We start from the raw sequence: 22,544 nt of genomic DNA on the forward strand, positions 1-22,544 counted from the left end.
TAGCAGTGAAGAGAATCCCAAGACTCCCCAAAGCATCCCTTACTTGACGCATCAAGCATTGCAATACTTTACAATTTGCACACTTTCAGCGAGCGATGCATTAGCGAGAAGAGTTTGTGAGCTTACTTTACAATTTCCAAAAGCAAGTATCAAATGGTGGAGCTGCTACCTTGGTTTTGATTGAACACTCGCCTGTCATTGAACATCAACTAATATTTACTACGGCGATGCCATCTGGGTGTATCGTAATTCATTGGACTCTTAAATCCATGCGCGACCAAATTGAAACTATTGAACAGAGGTACGAAGTGGGAGAGAAGGATAATAAGGTTTCTGTTGAATTGCGAAATCATTACACTGAGAGTGAGCTATTTCAGTTGATAACATTGTATTTCAGCCAAAACTGCCTGTACTACTGCTAAAAGTTGAGAAAGGAAGATAGCTAGTTGCAGTGAGGGTGAGGGGAGGAGGGGGGAATAGTTGCAACAAACAACGCAAAGCCTCAATTTCATACTTGGTGAAGAGTTCATAGGCAAATTACAGATACACATTATTGGCCGCTTTCATGTAGTAGCCCATCTCCATCTCTCCCTTTTCCCTTTTCCCTTTTCCTTTCCTCAGACTACCTCGGGTAACCCAACCCTCGCGCGTATCTCTGTGTATTGGTTTTTTTTGTGTAATGTTTACCGTCTTCGTCTAAATTCTTTTTCGTTCAATCAACAAAAATCAACCAACCAACCTACCAACCTACCAACCAACCTTGCCTATTCACCAATTAACACCTCAGACCCCCACACCCCTCCTCCTCCCCCCTCGTGCAAATATACAAAGATCCAAAGATGGGCTCGTTAATGGTACGTACGCAGCAAGCTTATACTATAATTTACATATACTAACATTCCATGCGCTTCAGTCTAAGCTTTTCAAAAACCGAGATATGCGGATATTGATGCTCGGGTTGGACAATGCAGGAAAAACAACAATACTTTACAAGTTGAAACTTGGCAAAACGTCAAAGACTGTTCCCACCGTGGGGTTCAATGTTGAAACTGTCAAGCACAAGAATGTTTCGTTTGCTGTATGGGATTGTGGTGGACAAGAGAGAATCAGACCTTTGTGGAGACACTATTTCACGGGGACTAATGCATTGATTTATGTGGTTGATTCGAGTGACAAGTCGAGATTGGAAGAGTCAAAACAGGAATTGTACAGAATAATAACCGATAAAGAGTTGAACAACTGTTTGCTTGTGGTGTTGGCCAACAAGCAAGATGTTGAAGGTGCGGTTAAGCCAAAAGATTTAATTGAAAAGTTTGAGTTGAACAAGTTGAGTGGTAACCACACTTGGTCAGTTATACCTACAGTGGCGATAGATGGAACCGGGTTGGTGGAAACCCTCAATTGGATCTCGTCGCATTAAAATTCCTCCCTACTTCCTTGTTACCCACGTTTTTTTAAGCATTACTTTTGTTCTATATCCCTTGCCCATGTAGTAACCTCCCCAGACTCTTCACCGAAATACACTTTCTCAGCAATGGCGGAAAAGATCCCCGTCTCAACAACACCAACAAGTTGCTTCAATTGTTGATGCAACTCAATGGGATTGTCAATCTCACCAAAATCAGCATCCAAGATGAAGTTGTTGTTATCGGTAATCACCGGTCCGGCCTTGGCTTTACCTCCTTGTCTCAAATTGACAGTCTTTGCACCCAACCTCGTAATGTCACCAATCAATTTCGTAAATGCAATAGGAACAACTTCGATAGGAACACCCTGATGCCAGTGCTCTCCCAACTTCTTGGACTGCTTTCTATAATCAGCAACAATAATCAATGTCTTGGCAGCAGCGGCCACCAACTTCTCTTGAAACAAACAAGCCCCGCCACCCTTAATCAAGTTCAAGTCTGCGTCAACCTCGTCAGCACCATCAAAAGCAATATCGAGTGATGGATATTGCTCAATCTGGCCCAAATGTAACCCATTATCAATAATGAGCGCCTTTGACTGAAACCCAGTCGACACACATACAAACTCATCCTTATTGGGCAATTGTCCTATACGTTCAGCAACGTAAACAACAGTGGACCCAGATCCAATGCCAATGACTTTTGCATGCGGTGGTAAGTTCTCATCAACAGCTCTATATGCTGCCAATTTTTTGGCAGTTTCAATGGACATTGTGTGGAGACGACTGCGTTGTAGCAAGCGAAGCATACATGCACGAAGGGTGGGGGGTGGGATTTATTTTCGGCGATTATCATTTGTGCGGCTCAGAGAGGGTAGTAGCGCTGCAATACACGGCCTATCATCGCACCACGGGACTATAGCACTGTAGCATAACCAAACTATCACTGGTTCAGTACTTTCTATCATCTACTTTTAATACAGTCATCAGCACCACAAACCATCACCATCACCCACCCCCTCACGACATCTCTGCAACATTAATCCAATCCAATTCACTACACTACACTACACTACACTCTATATTCACGTGTGAATTATGGTGTAGGGCTTTGCCCTATCAACACATTTTTTTCCTCTCTCTCTCTTTGTCACCTCGCACGTGAGCAGCTGACTCTACACTTTGTACCGAATGAAAAAAAATAGAAAAATTAAAATCGACTACACTCTCCCAAATTTCACATCTCCCGTATTATCTACACCAGAACAACCATAGACATCACCATCATCATGGCATCAAAGATCCTTGCTGAGTCTCCATCTCCACTCGACTTGAAAGTCGCTCAAGCTTTCCTTGATTTGGAATCCACCACTGACTTGAAAGCTGACTTGCGTCCATTACAATTCAAATCCGTTAGAGAAATCGATGTCAATGGAGGAAAGAAGGCTCTTGCCATTTTCGTCCCACCACCATCATTGAACGGTTACAGAAGAATCCAAACCAGATTGACCAGAGAGTTGGAAAAGAAGTTTCCAGACAGACATGTTGTCTTTTTGGCTGAAAGAAGAATCTTGCCAAAACCATCAAGAAAAGCTAGAAAACAACAAAAGAGACCAAGATCAAGAACATTGACTGCCGTTCACGACAAATTGTTGGAGGACTTGGTTTTCCCAACCGAAATCACCGGAAAGAGAGTAAGATACTTGGTTGGTGGTAACAAGATCCAAAAGGTTTTGTTGGACTCAAAGGACTCCACCGCCATTGACTACAAATTGGACTCATTCCAACAATTGTACACCAAGTTGACTGGAAAACAAGTTGTTTTCGAAATCCCAGGTGAAACTCACTAAATGTTGGAGAGAGAGAGGCAGACTGAGACAGAGGTGAAGAAAACTACATATATAGGGGAGAATGAAATTAAGTGTTTGTGTATAATATAGGATAATACTTTTTTTGAACTTTACGATACTTTTTTTACGTAACTAGTTGGGAACATACCTTTTTCCCCATTTAGCTCTCCTTCAGTCCACCCGCTTCCGTCTGTATCGTCTTCAACTAATATTATTCGATCGCCAGCGTGTATACTTAGCTCATCATCACCATCAGCAGTGTAATCGTATAGCGCTTCCAAGTACTGTACTCTTTTGGCACCTCGTTTTGGTGCAACCGGTGGTGGTGGTTTCTTTGATTTGACCTCGATGTAGGAAGTTGGCACCAATCCTTGTCCTTGCGGTCCGGAAACCATTGTCCAGCCTGATCCATCGTCCTCCTCCACTACGTTTAGCTCATCTCCAGGGTGCATACCTGTCTCGTCGGCACTTGTGGCGGCGTATGCGTATAACGCTTTTGCAGTGGGACCAGGACCAGAGCCTGAGCCAGAGCCTGAGCCGGAGCCACTTGAGACTCCAGAGCCGCTTGTTCCCCTATTTCGAAGATTGAATACACCACTAGGTAAAATCGAAGTATGCGATTTGACTGTGTGAACTGATTGAGCGTCGCTATGCTCCTGCTTTGTTGGCTCTGCCTTCTCCTTTTTACCCTTGAGGAATCCGAAACGTGACTTTTTATGCTGCATAGGAGCCACATAGCTCAAATCCTTGTCGCCGGCAAAATTCTGAATAATTTCAATCTCCACCTCATTTTTGACTCTGCTTGTATCTTCTTTGATAAACTTGCTCAACAAGGTTAGCGAATTTTGTAACCCTGAATCAAACTTGAGCGTGATACTTTCATTTGTCTTCCTCCTGGCGGTGCTCTCCTCAAGTGACTGTTTCATATCTAAACTCGATTGTTCAAACTTGCCATACTCATTGGTGGCTATATTGAGACGCTTTTTCAACTCAGTCAACTCGGGCTCCTTTATCACCAAGCTCTCATCATCGTGCCAAAATGAACAAGGGACGAAATAAAAGTCCTGTGGCTCGGCCCAGTCCACCGTGTTGTGTTTGATGAACATCGCCACGTCTAATTTCGGGTTATTTTGATCAATAGTGGCATCAATCAAATGCAACTTCTCCTTTACCTTGTCCAATGAATTTCTCTCAACAATGTTTGCATTTTTCAAAATCTTATTCATCAAAGCTACTCTATCCTCATTTAATTCTTGTAAGTAGTCCAACATCTCAGGCACATCCTGGTAATAATACTTATCCTTTAATCGATTTGCCACGTTGATCTTGATCAAGTATGCATTCTTCCCATTATTCATTTCAACTTCTCTATCAGCCAACTTCCGTGCATGCTTTTCACTAGGCGACTTCTGATTCTTATCTCTTGCCGTTTCCGTTGCCTGACATAATGAATCGTAATGCTTCTTGGCTCTGGCAACTTCATCCTCAACACTTTTCTTTTCAGTGATTAAATACTCATTAATCTGCGCAATTTGCCTCTCAATTCGGTCACATTTCCCTTTCAAACTGACAAAGTTGTCACCAATCTTTATCTGCAACTCACGACTAAAACTTGCCTTTTCGTCGGCAATGGCCTCTGTTTGCGTCAACACATCATTCCAAAGAACTAGCGATGCACTTTCTAATGACCCCGGTGTAACTTGAGGTTCATCACCCACTGACAAGTTCGAAGATATCTTTGCCTTTTTTTCAAAAAATCTCTTTGTCAACTCTTTTAACTTGGTGGAGTACTCCTTTTCAATAACCGCTCGTTCACGGTAAAACTCATCAACATCACTTAAAAAGTTGATGCCGTTTTTGATCCATGTCGAGGTGACTTTATACGAGTCTTTCAAATCGTTCCCTATGGACAATTGATCTAGTGACATGATTCCTCTGGAGAGTTTGTACTGTAAAGGTGAAATATTGACGGTTTTGGGTGAGGGTGAATCCAAAAATTTAATCTCGCTATTATCAAATACACAATCCTACATCCGCATCTACACTCTTGGTTATATCGCCCCCCCCCCCCCCCCCCCNTTGTCGGCCCATACCAGCTCAGAGAGTAACCACTTGCAAGAAGCCGCCACCACAACCTGATGGAAAACAATCCCATGTCCAGAAGGCAACGATTAATAGGACTTGCAAAGAGCACTAGGGACAATTACATCCCCAAAATTACTGGGTCGGTCACATCGCTTGCTTCAGGTGCGTCAAAGGCATTCACAAACCCAAGAGAAGTGTACGATGAAGACGGCAAGGTCATACTTCCCAAAGATACGCGGATCAAATTGTACCCCACATACACGAGACGACTAGATAACAAGTACTTTGTTGACGTTTCTGGATGGATGTCGGCTCCGGGAGCAATGAATAGAAAGAATAGAGTCATGATGTCCGTTATCAAGCAATTGATGAAACGAGAAGACCCAGAGCTTCAAGATGCGTATCTCCCAACCCATCAAGTACATCAGAAGGAAAGCGATTCAGATAACGAATCAATTCATTCAGTGTCGTCAAACCAAAGTGCCAGCTCGTCTCCAGGATCTCCCAACTCCGATGCAATAATCAATGAACGACTTGCGGACTTTTTCGCTAAATCGATACCGAATTCCGAAATCAAAATCACAATTGGTTCCGAAAGCAAAGACGAGGAGGAAGTTGCGCAAAAGAGGGTGATGACTGATGGATACGGTTATTTCCACATCACCGTAGAGGTCAGCTACAAACCGTCAGTCATCTTTGCTTCATCCACAGTGACTGAAACAATTTTCGCAGCGCAGGATATCATGATTGTTCCCGAGAGTGGGTTAGGAGTCATCAGCGACATTGACGACACTGTCAAACTTACAGGTGTTGTTGGTGACAAACGTCTTTTACTTCGAAATTTATTATTGCAAGATTTCCAAGCGTGGAAAATCCCTTCCATTGTGAAATGGTACATGGATCTTAGTAAACGCCGAGACGTCAGTTTTTTTTACGTTTCCAATTCACCGTGGCAACTATTTCCATCAATATCAGAATATTTCAATCTCGCGGGATTGCCCAAAGGTTCAATACATTTGAAACGGTATTTGGGCAGCATGATATCTTCATTACTAGAGCCCTCGCTGTCCAGGAAAAAAACAATGTTGCACAAGATCCTAAAAGACTTTCCCGAGAAGAAGTTCGTTTGCATTGGGGACTCAGGGGAGTATGACTTGGAAGCATACGTGGATTTGGCAATCAGTTATCCCAATAGAGTGTTGGCGATATATATCCGATACGTTGAGAACTCATTATCAGTGGAAGATGACCGTCGTATTTTAAAAGAGTTGTTGCGACTATTGGCGAAAAGAAAGACAGAAGTATCACTTAAAGAAAGTGAATCCATTCATGATGCCCAAGATGCTGATTTGATTGATTTGTCGGATTCGCCAGTTCCCGCCACTCCTAAAAAGAAACCACCAATGAAGCCGAAAAAACCGGAAAGTCTACATAGCAGGTCCATTCTGCGGTCATCTGACGGATCAGAGCCACCTTTGAACAAACAACCTGCAAATGAGATATCTCTCGATGCGCCATCTTTTCAAAACGCCTCTCCACCCATCCCTCCATCATCTAATGTTTCCTCAGACGGTAATCTGATGATTGATGAGTATAGACCACCATTACCTCCAAGACGTTCCAGACCAGCTCTGAGAAACGGATACGATTACGGGCCAAGCAGCATCTACGACTCACCCGGGTTCTTGGAACTTGAAGAAAGAGATAAAAAGGGGGCAGAGTGGATACAAAGAGTCACTACAGCAATAACTGCCTTGAGAAACACAAATACCCAAATCCATATATTTATAGATACAGATGATGAATTTTTCAAGAGCACTTGCAGCAAGTTGGACGAAGATGTGCGTGTTAAATAAGGGTAATCTATAATCAAGTACTTCCATTAACTTCCCCATTGGCTTCCCCATTGGCGACAGCCACCCCATTTGCATCCTCCTTTCCCTCTTTGTTTCCTTCATCCTGATAATATTCCTGCACGTTGGACCCATCTCCATAATCCTTTATATTCGAATTATCATCAGGAAGGTCAGACTTGAATTGAGACAAGTCCCAAGTTTCTCCACCATCATCTTCTTCCGTGTAATACTTGTCGGAGAACTTTTCCAATATGACTTGCCTTCCAGTCTGGGGTTTCTTCCCACTCCTCTTCTCCTCCTCCTTCTTTTGGTCCTCCTTTTTCAGTTTCTGTTCCGCTTTCCATTTTTTAAATGACTCGGCCGTAATAGGCGTAAATGTGCTCTTGTCTAGCTTGCTTCTCTCCAATTCTAAAAACTCCTCTAATGTAATCTTTGGTGCACTTTCCGCCGCTAGTTTCTCCAACTTCTTTTGCTCCTTTGTCTTTAATACGAACCCCGGTGGCAACGAGTGCTTATATTTACATTCGTTACCTCCATTCGGACACACCCAGAACCAGCCATATTTACCGTTTTCAACTGCATCTATGAAATACTTGCAGACTTTATCGGTTGTGGTTTTGGGGTTACCATGTTTTGAAAGAATGACACTACGCAACTTCTCCTCATCCCACTTATCCATTGTATCCTGTTCCTTCTCCTCCCTGACATCAGTATACAAATCCTTCTTGACATCCTTCCTGCCAACATTTAGATCATGACTAAACTTACACTTGTTTCCTTTAGTGCAAACGCCTTGTCTGAAAAATTCACACAATATAGATTTGGGATCGACTCCAAAGGGCACTTTTTGCTGTTGTATACCAAAAAGCTTGGCCGCCTCCTTCTTGGCTTCCTCTGCTGCTTTCTTTTCCTCAGCCTTCCTCTTAGCTTCAGCCTCTTTCCTTTTGGCTGCTCCTCCATCAATACCTGCTTGTAATTGATTGATTTGCTGTTGCACTTTTTTCGACTTGTTTTTGTTCTTCATACCAAAGGTTTTATCTTCGGCAGCCTTGGCCTTGGCCTTAGCTTTGTTCTTATCGGATGGCTGTTGCTTCTTCTTTGGTGGCATATTGTAAGTCAAAGTGTCTTCTGAGTTTATAGTCTTGTGACAACTGATGATGATGATGATGATTGCAATGAAATTTTTTTTTTTTTTTCTTGTTCATCTTGAGCAACTCACAGAGGAGACGAGGTTCGGCGCCATTTTTTTGCATCCAAAAAAGAGAGAGAGCGTACCGTCACCACCATCTACAAATAGACGTCTACTACGCAAGGTCAATTCTATTATCTATGTATCTACCTCCTAGCTATTACCCTCTCTAAGCTCAACCTCACGTCCCCCTTCGCAAAATGGTCCAAGTTGTAGTACTTTGGAGCTATATCCACTAGCCACTCTGGCTGCACATTGGTGACTGTTCTGATATAGTTTTTACTCGTCAACACAAACTCATTGTAAATAACCCATTCACCAGGGTTGGACACCACTGTACTTGGATGGATCAAAACATCCTGGTTATCTTTCACTGTAAGGTACCCTTTGGAACCACCACTTTTTTTCTTGGCCACTTGCATAAAGAACCCACCAACGAGAGCCTTTTTAATGTTTTGCCAATATTGAGGCTCATCAATTTCACCATACTGCGTCACCAATTCCAAATCGTACCTCTCCATCATTCGCAGCAATTGCGACCGAACATTACGTGCAGTGACAAGTGAGCGATAACTAAGGAAATGGTCACGACACCATCTATGCACCTCCAGTTGTTGAGCCTCAAAAGCTTCATAAACATTGATCAATGTCAAATGATCACCATCAAATTCGGCAAATGACATCTTCGCTTCATCGGCTTGTTGACGAGCAGATAAAGGGCGTACAAATACAGTGGGTACATTCAACATTGCCACGATGGTCAAGATCTCTTCTGAACATTTGTAAGCTGGCGAACCAATCAACATGACAGCAAGCATAGGATCAAGAGGGAAATTGGACGCCAATCTTCCCAATGCAGTTAATTCACCTTCATCCGAAAGACATTGTAAATAATTCAACTCTTCCAATGCACGCATCATGGTTTCTGGGGCTGGTGGATCCATAAAGTCAAAATGAACCAAATCATCAATCCCCAACTTTTTCAACTCCAACACGGTTGAAGACAAGTTGGAGCGTAGAATTTCAGGATACGACTGCTGAATCAATTCCTTTTGGAACGCTTCCTCCGTGTATAGTCTGAAACATTTACCTGGTCTAGTACGACCAGCTCTACCGGCTCTTTGCTGTGCGCTTGCCTTTGAGATGGGAGACACAAGCAACGACTCAACACGTACTCTCGGGTTGTACACTTTTTGCTTGGAAAACCCGGGATCAACCACATAAACAATACCATCAATGGTTAATGAAGTTTCGGCAATGTTTGTCGACACAATAACTTTTCTTCCAGGACGACCACCAGGGACTGGATTTACTGGTGCTGGCTCAAAGATACGTTGTTGTTGATTTGGTGGCAACGACCCGTACAAGGGGTACACTTTCAATGGACCGCATCCTTGTTCCCTAATCAAGTCATCCCCTTCGAATTGGATTTTTCGGCAAGCTTCCTCAATCTCCTCCTCACCAGTTAAAAACAACAACACATCACCTTCATCTTCGGTGGCATGAATCTGCAAGACAGTACGTATTGCTGAATCTAGATAATCTTGCTGAAACTCAGGCGTGTAGTAAATATCAACAGGATGGGTTCTACCAGCAACCGCCATCAATGGCGCATTATGAAAATAGCTTTGAAACTTTTCTGCATCCAACGTTGCCGACATAATGATCAATTTCAAATCTGGTCTCCTAACAGTAACCTGTTTCAACAATCCCATCAAAATATCAGTAGCCAACGTTCTCTCATGCGCCTCATCGAGAATAATACACGAATACTTGCTCAAATCATGATCCTCCATAGCCTCCCTCAACAACATACCATCAGTCATGTACTTGAGAATGGTTTTGGGGCTCGTCTTATTCTCAAAACGTATACTGTACCCAACTTCAGCACCAAGTTTCACATCCATCTCATCAGCCACTCTCAGGGCAACCGACATTGCCGCCACTCTTCTCGGTTGTGTACACGCAACTTGCTTTCCAGTCAAATGGGGCATTTCGTCATAAAGCACAAACTGAGGGATCTGAGTCGTTTTACCAGACCCTGTCTCACCCACAAACACCATAATCTGCGTTGAATGGAAAGTCTTGAGAAACTCTTCTCTTTGAGCATGTACTGGCAAATCACGACGCACCTTAAGGATCTTGAAATATGAATCGGAAAATTGCTCACCAGTGAACGGATTGATTGGCCCATCCTCGAGCTTTTCTGCATCCTGAGCTGTGGTTTGATGACGTACAAGTCCTTTGAATTCGCCGTTGTCGTGATGTATCAACTTGATATTTTCCTGCGGGTGAGGATGATCATGAAGGGATTGTTCAGCTGCCTCGGCGACTTTCTCAGCTTGTGAGTCGTCGTTTACATCAGCAGAAGCAACTGCTGATGCTACTTTCTGTCTCTTGGTAGATCTTTCAGTCATGATACGAGTTGGAACTTAACGATGGAAGAAGAAGTTTGAAGGCATCGCAGAGAGAGAGAGAGAGATCTAAAAAGCAAAAGAAAAAAAGAAAAAAGAAAAAAAATCTCACAACAACCTTTCCACCATGTTATTCACACTACTTAGCTAAATCCTCGTATCTATCTATCTATCTATTTATCTCTGCAATCGCAGAAACCAGTCATTCAACGTGGCGCTGATCACTTCCCTCGCGAAATCTTGGTTTGGTTCCATAACCACTCCTCTAGTTTTAAACCACTCGTGAATCCCTTGTTGCAACTTACTTCTATTCTTGATACACATTTGACTCAAAGTGATGAAGTTGTAGTCGGTGAAAAAATCCTCAAATAAGCTAATGACAAGCTCAAACTCGTCCCTTGTGAGTTCCATCTCTCCTGTGAATGGGAGCATTGTGAACTGGTCCAAGTAGAATGACGAGAACAACTCTACTTTCTCTGCAGTTGACTGTTTCAGTTCATTCAAGTTGCGAAGAAAGCAATAGATACTGACAACGAGTAATGTACTTGATTTGTGGAGTGTTTCATGTATAGCAACCACGTTTTTATCCCGGGGGATGTTCTTGTGGTAAAAGTTGTTGTTCACTACGGACAACGAGGGTGCGACTTTGCGATTGGTGGTGATGGTAGAAGAAATAACTGGAGTAGGGGACACGGCTACCTGATTTAATTGACGGTTTATAGGTTGAACAGATGAGTTCATTAGCAAAAGACGAGATGTTGTGGTGTGGAAAGAAAAGGTGTAATTGTATGTTTTTTTTTTTTTTGCAACTTCGATATGCCGAAACAAAACATGTTTAGTTGCAGAGACATCTTTCAGCTCCATGGATGTGATGCTTACTCATTCTGCAGCTGAATTATCTGAATAAATTCTTTACACCATGAATTTACAGCTTTACCTTGCCAAGTCCTCAACACAACCTAGCTTCTCACCCAGAACCCACTCTACTCTATACCCCCACAATGCTGACCTACAGCATCTCCACAAATCTGAATCACGACGAAAAAAAAATAAAAAAAAATAAATAAATAAAAAATTTAGGTATAAAACCAACCTCTCCATATACGTCCTCAAATCCACGTCCACACCTCAACCAACATGGACGCTAGTCTCATACTCATCGTAATCGGAACTCTATTTACAGGAGCAGCCAACTCGCTCCTTACGAAATACCAAGACAACCAATGTGTGCGACATTGCAACAGTGAGGATGAAAACCCGCAGTTTTTCAACCAGCCAGGCATTCAAACCCTACAAATGTTTTTAGGTGAATGGTCGATGTTTTTCGTGTATTTGGGATACAGATGGTACTACTCGACACTGTATATTCAACTAGATGACGACCGAGGTAGAAGCACTACTGCAGAAGAAGAAGAAGAAGAAGAAGTAGGAGGAAGTGTTGTTTCCATTTTCAAGCATTGGAAATTGGCGATCCCGGCAATTTGTGACTTGAGTTGTACGACGTTGCTCAATATCGGTCTCATTTACGTCCCTGTTTCAATCTACCAAATGACTCGTGGGTCAGTTGTGTTGTTTGTGGCGGTGTTGTCGGTGATTTTCCTCAATAGGAGGATCTCAAAGTTGCATTGGATTGCGTTGTTGGTTATCACATTGGGTGTAGGGATCGTGGGGCTTAGTGGATCGCAGACAAAGCCAAAGGCAACCTCACATCGTTCGTTGTCGGTGGACGAATCGAGTAGTGCGGTAAACCCTGGGTTGGTTGTGTTTGGGATACTTTTAATAATTGGTGCTACGTCGTTGCAAGGGGTACAGTTTGTTGTTGAAGAGCACATATTGGCCAAGCAGCCAGTAATTCCATTGCAGTTGGTCTACATTGAGGGTTTCTTTGGTGCTGTTACGATTGTCTTGTTTATGGTGGTGGCCAGTTTCATTTCAAAAGCAGTTGAATCACCAGAAGATTTTGCTCAATCGCCATTCAACATTGTCGAAGCATTTTCACAACTTTTGGGCAACAGAATTGTCCTTGTTACGTCGTTACTAATTATGGCATCTATTGCCAGTTTCAATTTCTGTGGGTTGTCCATCACCCATCGGGTCTCAGCCACTGCGAGATCAACAGTTGACACATGCAGGACATTGATTGTGTGGTTGTTTGCTGTTGTTGTAATGCGATGGGAAGAGTTTAAGTTCCTACAAATGGTTGGGTTTGCTACGTTGGTGTTTGGAACGTTATGGTTCAATGGGGTAATTGAGGTTGACAAATGGGGGGTTATTCCAAGCTGGTTGAAAGATGAAGTTGATGACGAGAGAACACTGATTGATGAAGCGTTGGAGGAGAGACTTATTAGCTAGTAGCCGCTTATGGCTTACACAGATATACATATACAAGTACATATACAAAATACAAAATACAAAATACAAAATACAAAATACACACACTTGCTCTCTTTTTCCTGCTCAGTCCTGATCCACAAAATAAAAACAACTCATCATAATTGTGCAGTTTATTGTAGGTGCAAAAAAAGAAAAAAAAGAAAAAAAATAAATGAGAAAATTTTTCAAATTCTTTTATATTAGGACCAGATTTAGATAAAGATTTTGTGGAAAATTTTTACAAGACAATGTAAAGGTCGTACACCACCTTGGATGCTGGCTAGATTTGTGGATTTGAGTCCAGCCTTAATCGGCAAGGCATATGTGTTTCCCGAATATCTATTAGGCAATATAAATCCATTTGAGGTATATGGTGTATGACGATAATCAACTTGCGTCAGGTACTTCACGTTGTTATGCAGCATACCGTCTACGTTTCCCACAGATGCCATGATTTGACATCATCGTCTTCGCATATGTTGTATTTTGCACAACCAGATCTAGTCACAATTCCAAAGTAAAACATTTCTTTTACAAAAAAAAAGTAATAAAAGGAATTGCTTGCAGTTTGTAGCACAATTAAAAATTTTGCAATGAATTCATGGCTTTTTTTCTACATTAAATTTTGCCAAGTTTTTGGTGCTAAAACAAAGTGAAAAAGAGACAAATAAGCTTCTTCCTTGAACTAAGTTTTCTCTTTGTTGAGCCAAAAGTATTATCCGTACGGCATTTTCTGGGTCGATGTAAATCTGGAACAATCGAGTAACATTCACTTTAGTTGTGCCATCATAGTAATGCCATGCCGTATTCACTAATTACCGTTAGGAAAGAAGAATCGTAAGAATCGTACTACGAAGCCACTGAGTTAGATCAAGTCATCTCTTTGTATATGCTGCCATCAACAGTCGTCTACTTTACCTATGCTTCCATTATCTTTTCGCAGCAAGTTAAAATAGAACTCAAACCCCACCAAGTGAAATTATTTTTTGACAAACACACGCTCATAACGCACACTAACTATATTCTGGCACAATTTCAAAACATAACAACACGACATAGAAACAAAAATAAAGAAACATGAAAAAAAAAGGACAGTTGTAAATTGATTGTTATAAAGAAGAAGCAAAAAATTGGGTTAATAATGGGGCTGGAAGAATTAGACGATTTTGGAAACAAATTATAAATGCCTCATTCTTTTTTTTCAGTTGCAGATTATTATTATTATTATTATTATGATAATGCATGGCATGTATTTGTAGTTTGTCCCAATTAGGACAAATGACACGGGTAGAAAGAATTTAAATAAATAAATAAATAAAAAATAAGGGGGTCACGTGCATAAATACACAGAATAATTAATTGATTATTGTATTGTAATATTTTGTACTACTACGCGGTCAGAAACAATTTTTAAACACAAATGCACAAAATTTTTGTTTTTTAAACAAAAAAGCCAGCAATATTTAGCCATAAGCACACTACCTTTACATAGTATACTTTAAAGAAAAAGAGACACACACAGACACACACACACATATAATAACAACAACAATAGAAAAAAAAATAAAATCAAAAAAGAAATGTAAACAAACATTAATTCAATATATATATATATATATATTAACACAAAAACGCTTCGTCTTTTTTTTTGTTTCTTTTTTTTTGTTTCTTTTTTTTTGGTGATTGTTGTCCAATTCCAATTGATGCAAAATGGAATTTTATACAAATTATATCTTTTTTTAAAAGCTTCATACTCAAAATTAAACAACAAGTCTTGCAATAACTTAACCATCACAAAACACAAAACACACTATACACAAGAACAAGAACAAGCACAAGAACAAGCACAAGCATAAGCACAAGCATAAGCACAAGCATAAGCACAACCTCCTAACCAAATAAGTGAGTAACCAAGTAAACAAGCAATAAACAATAACAACAACAACAACATTAATAATAATAATAATACCACCAATTTTTTCGAAAACCTCTGACAATAAAACCAAAACAAAATTCCCCTTCCCTTTTCCTTTCCTTTCAAATATCTCTCCCTCTTTCTTTTGAAATTCTGCTTCGCCCATTTAACTCCTTTCTGTCAAACTCACAACAACCTCCCCTTTAAGTCTTTTTAATTTCCAACTACATTGTCACTCCTTTTGTCTTTTTTGTTTTGATTTTTTCTTCCTTGATTTCATCTACCACAACTGATACTATTGATATAGTATTGAATAAAACTTACCATTAGTCATTCCTTATACCACAGTTTCACCAAAAGAAAGCTTTTTATTCAGTCGTTCTTTCTTTTTTTTTCCGTCACTCATTACCCTTATTTTAATACCCACAGTCACCCTATAATGAAGTTCTCAACCACTACTTTATTCGCTGTCTTATCGTCAATCTTGTCGGTCGAAGCAGCTGCATCTTCATGTTCATTCGAAGGTGGAAACTACTACTGTTCCCAAACAAACAAAGTGGTGTACAAGGGAATTGGATTCTCAGGATCCTACCAAGATGTCACCAACATGGACGAAAACAGTGGAACTTGTTCACAACAAACATACTCCTTTTCAGGAAACTTGAGTCCTTTGGATGAAGAATTATCGGTTCATTTTAGAGGTCCTTTGAAATTGTTACAATTTGGTGTTTACTACCCAAACAGTGGGTCATCGTCATCAAACTCAAAGAGACAAGTTGATGAGGATTGCAACACTCAACACATCCACCACAAACACAAGAGAGCTACTGAAGTTGTTAAAGTCACCCAAACTGTCTTTATTGACGGCAATGGAAACACTGTCACTTCACAAGCCACTGAAACAAACACTGCTGGCGGACAAGAAACTGCCGCATCTTCTTCAGCTGCTAATGCCGGTACCACTTCAGTCACCAATTTGGGCGGCGAAGGAAAAGCATACAGATCAATCTCAACCCAATCTGCTCCAACAACCACTTCATCCGATTCCTCCTCCGCCTCAGAAACAGCTGCTGCTGATGGCGCATGGCAAAGAGACACCTACTACACCCCAGGCAACGCCGACAACTGTGTCTTTTTGAACTACCACGGTGGCTCAGGCTCCGGTGTCTGGTCAGCCAAGTTTGGAAACTCATTGTCATACGCAAATTCCGACAACTCTGGTGGTTCATCTAGTGCTGTTGCCTTGGAGGAAGTCACTATTGGATCAAACACTGAATTTGTTGTTATGTCAGGTAACCAATGTTCAGGAAACTCGTGTGGTTACTACAGAGAAGGATCAGTTGCATACCACGGTTTTGGCGGTGGCGAAAAGATTTTCATTTTTGAATTTGAAATGCCAAGCGATGGCTCTTCTGGTTTCAACGCTGATATGCCTGCTGTTTGGTTATTGAATGCCAAGATCCCTAGAACTTTACAATACGGAGACTCATCATGTTCTTGTTGGAAGACTGGATGTGGTGAATTGGACTTGTTTGAAATCTTGTCTTCTGGATCAGATAAATTGCTTAGTCACTTGCATGATGGACAAGGTGCTTCTTCAAACACAAACAACGGTGGTGGGGGATCTCAAGATTATTTCGCCAGACCAACTAGTGGATCCTTGAAAGCTGCTGTTATTTTCACCGGAAACGAAATCCACATTGTTCAAGTTGACGACTCGACAAACTTTGGCTCTAGCTTGGATGAAGGCACAGTTAACTCATGGTTACAACAATCAGGTTCAGCAGCCACCATTGGATACTAGAGTCGATGGCCAACAAAACATCTGTTTCCTTATCCTTCCAAAAAAAAAAAATAATATTGTTTCTGTATTTTGTATTTGTAATTTTTGTATAGTAGAAATTGAAAAGTAAAAAGATATTCAAAAGAAAAGCATTGTAGACTATTACTCCATCCTGCAATGAGTAGTTGCCATGTTGGCGTAGACATCGGCACATCCTCCATTCGAGTGACATACGACTCCCAAGTCCATGAACTACCCATTACTACAAACAAGGGAGGCAAATTCATTACTCAATCATCAATTGCAATCTACAACTCTCTTTTACAACTACTACCAGCAACCACACACTATGACTCCATTGCCATATCAGCCACATGTTCCACAGTTATTACCAAAAAGGTAAATGATGGGTCCCACTTAGAGCCGTTCAATTTAGATCCAATCGGTGACAGTGACAGCACCAACAGCAGCACCAACAGCAGCACCAACAGCAGCACCAACAGCAGCACCAACAGCAACACCAACGTCATACCATCTGACATTTTGCTATGGATGGACAATTCAGCAGTACAAGAAACTCAGTATCTTAACCGGTTAAACACACCAGAAATTAGTCTAGCACGACGCCAATTGGGTGGCAAATTCGTGGCCGAGCTCGGTCTACCCAAGTTGAAAATGATTCAAGACTTGTACGGAGGAGAAGAAGGGGAAGATTTAGTATGTTTTGAATTGTATGATTGGATCAGCTACTTGTTGAAATACGGCATCAAGGACGGGAAGGTCGCATACTATCCGCTACAAAACATGGTCGAAACTGAGCGGTGCGCAATCGACGGGTCGATCAAAGGATGGTCCACAACACTACTTAGAGAAGCTGGAATTGCCATTGAGATTGGCGGATTGGGCAACTTTAATGGCGTGAATGGAGTAATTGGAACCCCCATTGGCACAGCCCACTCTTCGAATGCAGTCATTGGACACGGTTGCATCGATTGCTACGCGGGCTGGATCAATTCACACATGGATGCAACAAACTCCTGTTTTATGGTTGCTGGAACATCCACGTGTTTTATCTACCAAGGCAGGCAAAGAGAATTTCATGACGGGATGTGGGGACCTTACCAAATTGCTAAAACTGGCCAGTACTTGTATGAATTTGGCCAACCGGCAACTGGCAAATTATATGAGCGATTGTTTGACAAACATGGGATAGCGAAAGCTGACTACGCGGCCACTTTCAAACGATTAGAAGAAGAAACTAGAGCAAGGGGAAACATACACGAGCAACTCAAGGGGTATTTCTACTATGGAGATGTGTATGGGAACAGAACACCGTACCAGGATGGCAACATGTCGGAGATGATTGTCGATAACCCCAATGGTCCATTTGGGCCAATCATCAGCACCAGTGCTTATTCAAGATCACTACTTGCCGAATACAACCTCATTATGGAATTTCTCGTATTCCAAACAAAACAATTGATAGAACCTTTGCAGATTGACACATTGACCGTTTCCGGCTCTCAGCTGAAAAACACCCATTTCTTGCACCTTTTAGCTGACGTGTGTGACGTGTCAGTTAAAGTAACCAACGATGATTGTTGTGAAGGAGCTGCCAAAATTGGCCACATTGCACAACTATTACATCACAATGAGAGTTTGAACTACAATGATGCGTTTGATAAAGTGACAAGCGAGAATCAGACTACAAAAGTGGTGAATCCTAGAGGTGGAGCAAGTGGTGGGGTTAGCGACGTTTCAAAGACTGAGTTGTCGTTGTTACTCGTCAAGTACGAAATTTATTTGGATATGGCAGATAGACAAAGACGGTATAGAGATATGATGAGATAGAAAAAAAAAAATATAGAGACTGTAAAGAGTTTAGGCTGTTGTTGTTGATGATGATGATGATATTGTTGTTGTTTGATACGTTGATGTAGACGAGATTACTTTATTGGTCTGTTGTATAACTCGTGTTACCGTTTTTCATTTATCAATCCTCGCCCCTTCTGGATAAGTTCCGCCCGAACTTTACAAGAAAATAAATCTTATGGCTGCAAGGTACCTTGGAGCGGGAAAGCAAAGGGCGCAAAGGGTGCAGAAAAATAATCTATGAACCATGGTAGGGCAGGACACACTAGCCACGCCTTCATTGCTCTACACTACTGAAGAAGAGCTACTCAAACGCCAGCAGACAACCTTTTTTTGATAAAGAGTACGAAGGACATAGACTCTATTCTGCTCCATTCCACTTATTGTTGGTATAGAAAAAAAAACAAAACCAAAAAAAAAAAAAAACTCCGCAGTGGGGGTGCACGAGAAAAATTAAGACAAAAGTATTCATTTACGAACGCCCTGTTGACTCTACAACCTAAATGGAACTACAACTACAACAACAACAACATCATCAGCACTACCCCTATAATACAACACCTCCTCCTCAACTATGAACAGCAACAGCACAGTTGACCCGCACGAACAACAGCAAGGACCTTCAGTTCACACTGGAAACCAGAATCAACATCGCTCTCAAACCGACCCAAACACCCGACTTTCCGAGTTCTTTCGCAGTGACGGGTACTTGGAAGGTAACAACACCCTATCGCAGCCAAATACGTCCAAACAGTCCATAACCAAATTAACCAACAAACACACGACAAAGAGCAACACCACAACTAAAAAACGAAGAACAACCACATCACGAGCTTGTGATGTCTGTGCATTGAGAAAAGTGAGATGTGGACCAACCACGCCCTGTGCCCATTGCAAAGCTAACGGGTTGGTTTGTACGAGGAATCGAGAACGCAAGAAATCGGGGCCAAAAGCATTATCGAAAAAGACCCTTGATTCAATCAATAATCTAAGCGAGGTGATTGAACTTAATACAAATGGTGGCGGAGGAGGTGGTGGTGGTACGAATTGGACAGCAAGACCGGAGTTGGCGTCACGACACTCGTCTACTAATTCGCAAAGCCCAAGTATGATTGAAGAAGAAACTGCTTCTTCGTCGCATCACTCGACTCCATCGTTAAGTACTAGATCATCGGTTCCACAGCCTTCAGTGACGCCAATCCCACCACAACTGGGGAGAGACGGCAGCTACGACCACGGAGGAAACTACCAATCTGCAACAAGCCAGATGCGTACGCTCAGCAACGATACCGAAACGACATCAGAAGAGTACCTCGTTACACCCTACCATTTAATCGAGAATCTAAACTTGATTGGAGAGGAGCCGTCGATATACGAGTTACTAGTACCCTTGACTGTCAAATCGGTGTTGACGAAATATTCCGGATTGGTGGCGTTCCTCAATGCACACTATCCAAACATCACCAACAAGGACGGAGTCAATCTCCATTTTCTCGAAATCAACTTGGTCCAACACCACGACGACTCTCTTTACTTATCCACTCTACTCATAATTATCACATTGAATCAAATCATTGCTGAGATTCTCATCAAGTTGAAAAAACAGAAATTTAAGAAATTTGTTAGGTACACCAAAAAGAAACTTGCATATCGACCATTCAAGACTTTCAAGAACTTGTGCCATTTTAAAGTATTGGAGATATTTTCCCTCATTGAAAAGAATTTCATTGTGCCGTCCATAATCCCCAGAAACAAGGCTTCTTCTAATGGGAATAATGGGAACCAGAATCTTTTTGCCCACTTGAGTCAATACCAAATCTACTACAATTTATCTCTCTCCAATATGCAATTGTGCAATTACAACCATATTTTGAATTTGACAAACACCCTCAACACATCAATCGACTGCTACAATGCATACGGGAACGAAGCTCAAGAACATCAAAAGTTGTTGTATTTAGGTCGTGCCATTTGCAATTTCCAGTTGATTAATGTCAAGGAGAATGATTCCCTTGTGCCTATTCGCGAATTGTACGAGTTGATTTACACATTTGAACGATACTACATTCTATTCAGCTCATACAATTACAATGTCAACGTGTTGCGAAACAATGACATTATGTTGCACTTGAAAAGTGACAAGTACCGTGGAGAAGGATACCCGTATGAGTTGATGCACATTATTGCCGAGCTGGGGTTGGTACCGTCCTTGTGTCGCAACACGTGGCTAAATGTGCTGTTGGAATTTGATAAACCGCATCCGGGCTATTTCGAATTGAAGGGCAGAATAGATGCATTGAGATGCACCGATTACATGTGGCTTATCCTTCGCGAAGTCTTGTTATTCAAGATTATGCTACTACGGCCATTGAATTTTGATCAAAGTAAATTGGAAATTGTACGAATAATTGATTCAATTAGCAATAGCTTGGAAAGTGCCGATTCAGATATTTTCAAAGTAAAAGTATCCAATTATCAAATCTTGCAACCGTTGTTGCACATTTTGAAAATTTTCCTCGAAATTAAACAAGTCGAGGTGCGGTTGGGCAAACTGGTTAATATCCAAGACCAAGAGTTATTGGTTCGATATACTGAACTTTTGATCACTCATTTACCGTTTTTCAACAATATCAACAAGTTGATTCGAGCACACCGGATTCTCAATAATTGGTTCTTGATGTTGAGCGAGGTAAAGAAGGAGAGCAGTGAGCAGCAGCCATTGCAGATTTACCAACCACCAGCAACAACCACAACAGCAGCTACAGAAGGAGGTGCAACACCAATAGGTACACCCGCAGCACCAGTGGCGGCGACATCTCAGATCAATTCAGAGTTGCCATTGCCATTGCACACAGGAATTACACCACAAGCACAAGCACAAGCACAAGCACAATCACAAGCACAATCACAAGCACAATCACAGTCATTGCAACCGCAACAGCGAATAGCATCGCAAATAGACGTGAACGAGTTGATGAGAGACTTTACAGTGTCTAGATTAGATGGTCCTGACTTTGAAGTCAACAATCCCACCCCATCTATTCAGTACAGAGCTGATGACGACGAAGACGACGAAGAGCAAGATTTCTTCACCATTGTGCCCAAAAATGAACACGGTCATAAATTTGTTGTCAACCAACAAGCATCATCAGCAGGCAACTTTGTGGCTAATAATAACGACGTCGCTCCACTGCAGCCCCAAACACCACAGTTCAATTTCCCCACTGTGGGTGGTGTTGGTGGTAGTAATACCAATCTACCTATGAGTGCTAGCACCAGAAGTTTCTTTTCGTTGCTTAATGCTACAAGTTATGTTGAGGATAATAATCAGTTGGACGGGAATGGTGAAAGAGGTAACTTGACAGGTTCCAGTTTTTTCAATTTGAGTAATCTTAGGTAGAACTATGAATTAAGAGGCGTCTCTTGTATCGAATTATTGTTTTCTTTCTCTGTTTAGTCTATGAGTAGTGGTCTATTACAATGTACGTCATACCAGATAAGTTTTCAGAAAGCAAACGGCAAAAAAGAGTAAAAGAAGAAGAAGAAAAAAAAAAAAAACAAAAAAAAAAAAAGTTGACGAATTTCAACGACACAACAGAACACAACAACTACAACCACAACCAACAATAGACAACACACACACACACACCATATCACCAAACCATATTCTTCATCTATATACAGACAATTACAATTGTACAAGCCTACACTAACGCAACAGTTTGAAATACAACTTACACGACGCTTTTTTCTCTCTGTTTTCTTTGTTCATTTTCAATTTTGCTATCACCACAGCGGTTGA

General features: G+C 41.4%; 10 protein-coding genes across 10 annotated transcripts; 7 read left to right on the forward strand and 3 right to left on the reverse strand. All coding sequences in view use genetic code 12, as the record gives it.

Moving 5' to 3' along the window:
- Window positions 1-839: 839 nt before the first annotated feature.
- On the forward strand, window positions 840-1,420 carry ARF3 (Arf3p; the record flags this gene model as incomplete). Its single annotated transcript, XM_051750667.1, has 2 exons — window positions 840-854; window positions 914-1,420. The coding sequence occupies 2 exons, from the start codon at window positions 840-842 to the stop codon at window positions 1,418-1,420; spliced, it is 522 nt and encodes a 173-aa protein (XP_051611331.1).
- A 41-nt stretch (window positions 1,421-1,461) lies between these two features.
- Window positions 1,462-2,178, reverse strand: RKI1 (ribose-5-phosphate isomerase; the record flags this gene model as incomplete). Its single annotated transcript, XM_051750678.1, has 1 exon — window positions 1,462-2,178. One exon carries the CDS (start codon window positions 2,176-2,178, stop codon window positions 1,462-1,464), a length of 717 nt encoding a protein of 238 aa, XP_051611332.1.
- A 516-nt stretch (window positions 2,179-2,694) lies between these two features.
- Window positions 2,695-3,255, forward strand: RPS7A (40S ribosomal protein eS7; the record flags this gene model as incomplete). Its single annotated transcript, XM_051750689.1, has 1 exon — window positions 2,695-3,255. The coding sequence occupies one exon, from the start codon at window positions 2,695-2,697 to the stop codon at window positions 3,253-3,255; it is 561 nt and encodes a 186-aa protein (XP_051611333.1).
- Window positions 3,256-3,365: 110 nt separating this feature from the next.
- On the reverse strand, window positions 3,366-5,183 carry BZZ1 (Bzz1p; the record flags this gene model as incomplete). The annotated part of the gene is made up of 1 exon (XM_051750700.1): window positions 3,366-5,183. One exon carries the CDS (start codon window positions 5,181-5,183, stop codon window positions 3,366-3,368), a length of 1,818 nt encoding a protein of 605 aa, XP_051611334.1.
- Window positions 5,184-5,408: 225 nt separating this feature from the next.
- On the forward strand, window positions 5,409-7,196 carry KGF57_000150 (phosphatidate phosphatase; the record flags this gene model as incomplete). Its single annotated transcript, XM_051750712.1, has 1 exon — window positions 5,409-7,196. The coding sequence occupies one exon, from the start codon at window positions 5,409-5,411 to the stop codon at window positions 7,194-7,196; it is 1,788 nt and encodes a 595-aa protein (XP_051611335.1).
- Window positions 7,197-7,209: 13 nt separating this feature from the next.
- KGF57_000151 (DEAH-box ATP-dependent RNA helicase) lies at window positions 7,210-10,802 on the reverse strand (the record flags this gene model as incomplete). Its single annotated transcript, XM_051750723.1, has 2 exons — window positions 7,210-8,337; window positions 8,571-10,802. 2 exons carry the CDS (start codon window positions 10,800-10,802, stop codon window positions 7,210-7,212), a joined length of 3,360 nt encoding a protein of 1,119 aa, XP_051611336.1.
- A 1,134-nt stretch (window positions 10,803-11,936) lies between these two features.
- On the forward strand, window positions 11,937-13,151 carry KGF57_000152 (uncharacterized protein; the record flags this gene model as incomplete). Its single annotated transcript, XM_051750734.1, has 1 exon — window positions 11,937-13,151. The coding sequence occupies one exon, from the start codon at window positions 11,937-11,939 to the stop codon at window positions 13,149-13,151; it is 1,215 nt and encodes a 404-aa protein (XP_051611337.1).
- Window positions 13,152-15,526: 2,375 nt separating this feature from the next.
- On the forward strand, window positions 15,527-16,891 carry TOS1 (Tos1p; the record flags this gene model as incomplete). Its single annotated transcript, XM_051750744.1, has 1 exon — window positions 15,527-16,891. The coding sequence occupies one exon, from the start codon at window positions 15,527-15,529 to the stop codon at window positions 16,889-16,891; it is 1,365 nt and encodes a 454-aa protein (XP_051611338.1).
- A 156-nt stretch (window positions 16,892-17,047) lies between these two features.
- On the forward strand, window positions 17,048-18,721 carry KGF57_000154 (uncharacterized protein; the record flags this gene model as incomplete). The annotated part of the gene is made up of 1 exon (XM_051750755.1): window positions 17,048-18,721. One exon carries the CDS (start codon window positions 17,048-17,050, stop codon window positions 18,719-18,721), a length of 1,674 nt encoding a protein of 557 aa, XP_051611339.1.
- A 595-nt stretch (window positions 18,722-19,316) lies between these two features.
- On the forward strand, window positions 19,317-22,142 carry KGF57_000155 (Zn(II)2Cys6 transcription factor domain-containing protein; the record flags this gene model as incomplete). The annotated part of the gene is made up of 1 exon (XM_051750766.1): window positions 19,317-22,142. One exon carries the CDS (start codon window positions 19,317-19,319, stop codon window positions 22,140-22,142), a length of 2,826 nt encoding a protein of 941 aa, XP_051611340.1.
- Between the last annotated feature and the right edge of the window lie 402 nt (window positions 22,143-22,544).

The sequence above is a fragment of the Candida theae genome (genome assembly GCF_024610275.1).
Source record: "Candida theae strain CBS 12239 chromosome Unknown scaffold20, whole genome shotgun sequence".
Classification (NCBI taxonomy): Eukaryota; Fungi; Ascomycota; class Pichiomycetes; order Serinales; family Debaryomycetaceae; genus Lodderomyces; species Lodderomyces theae.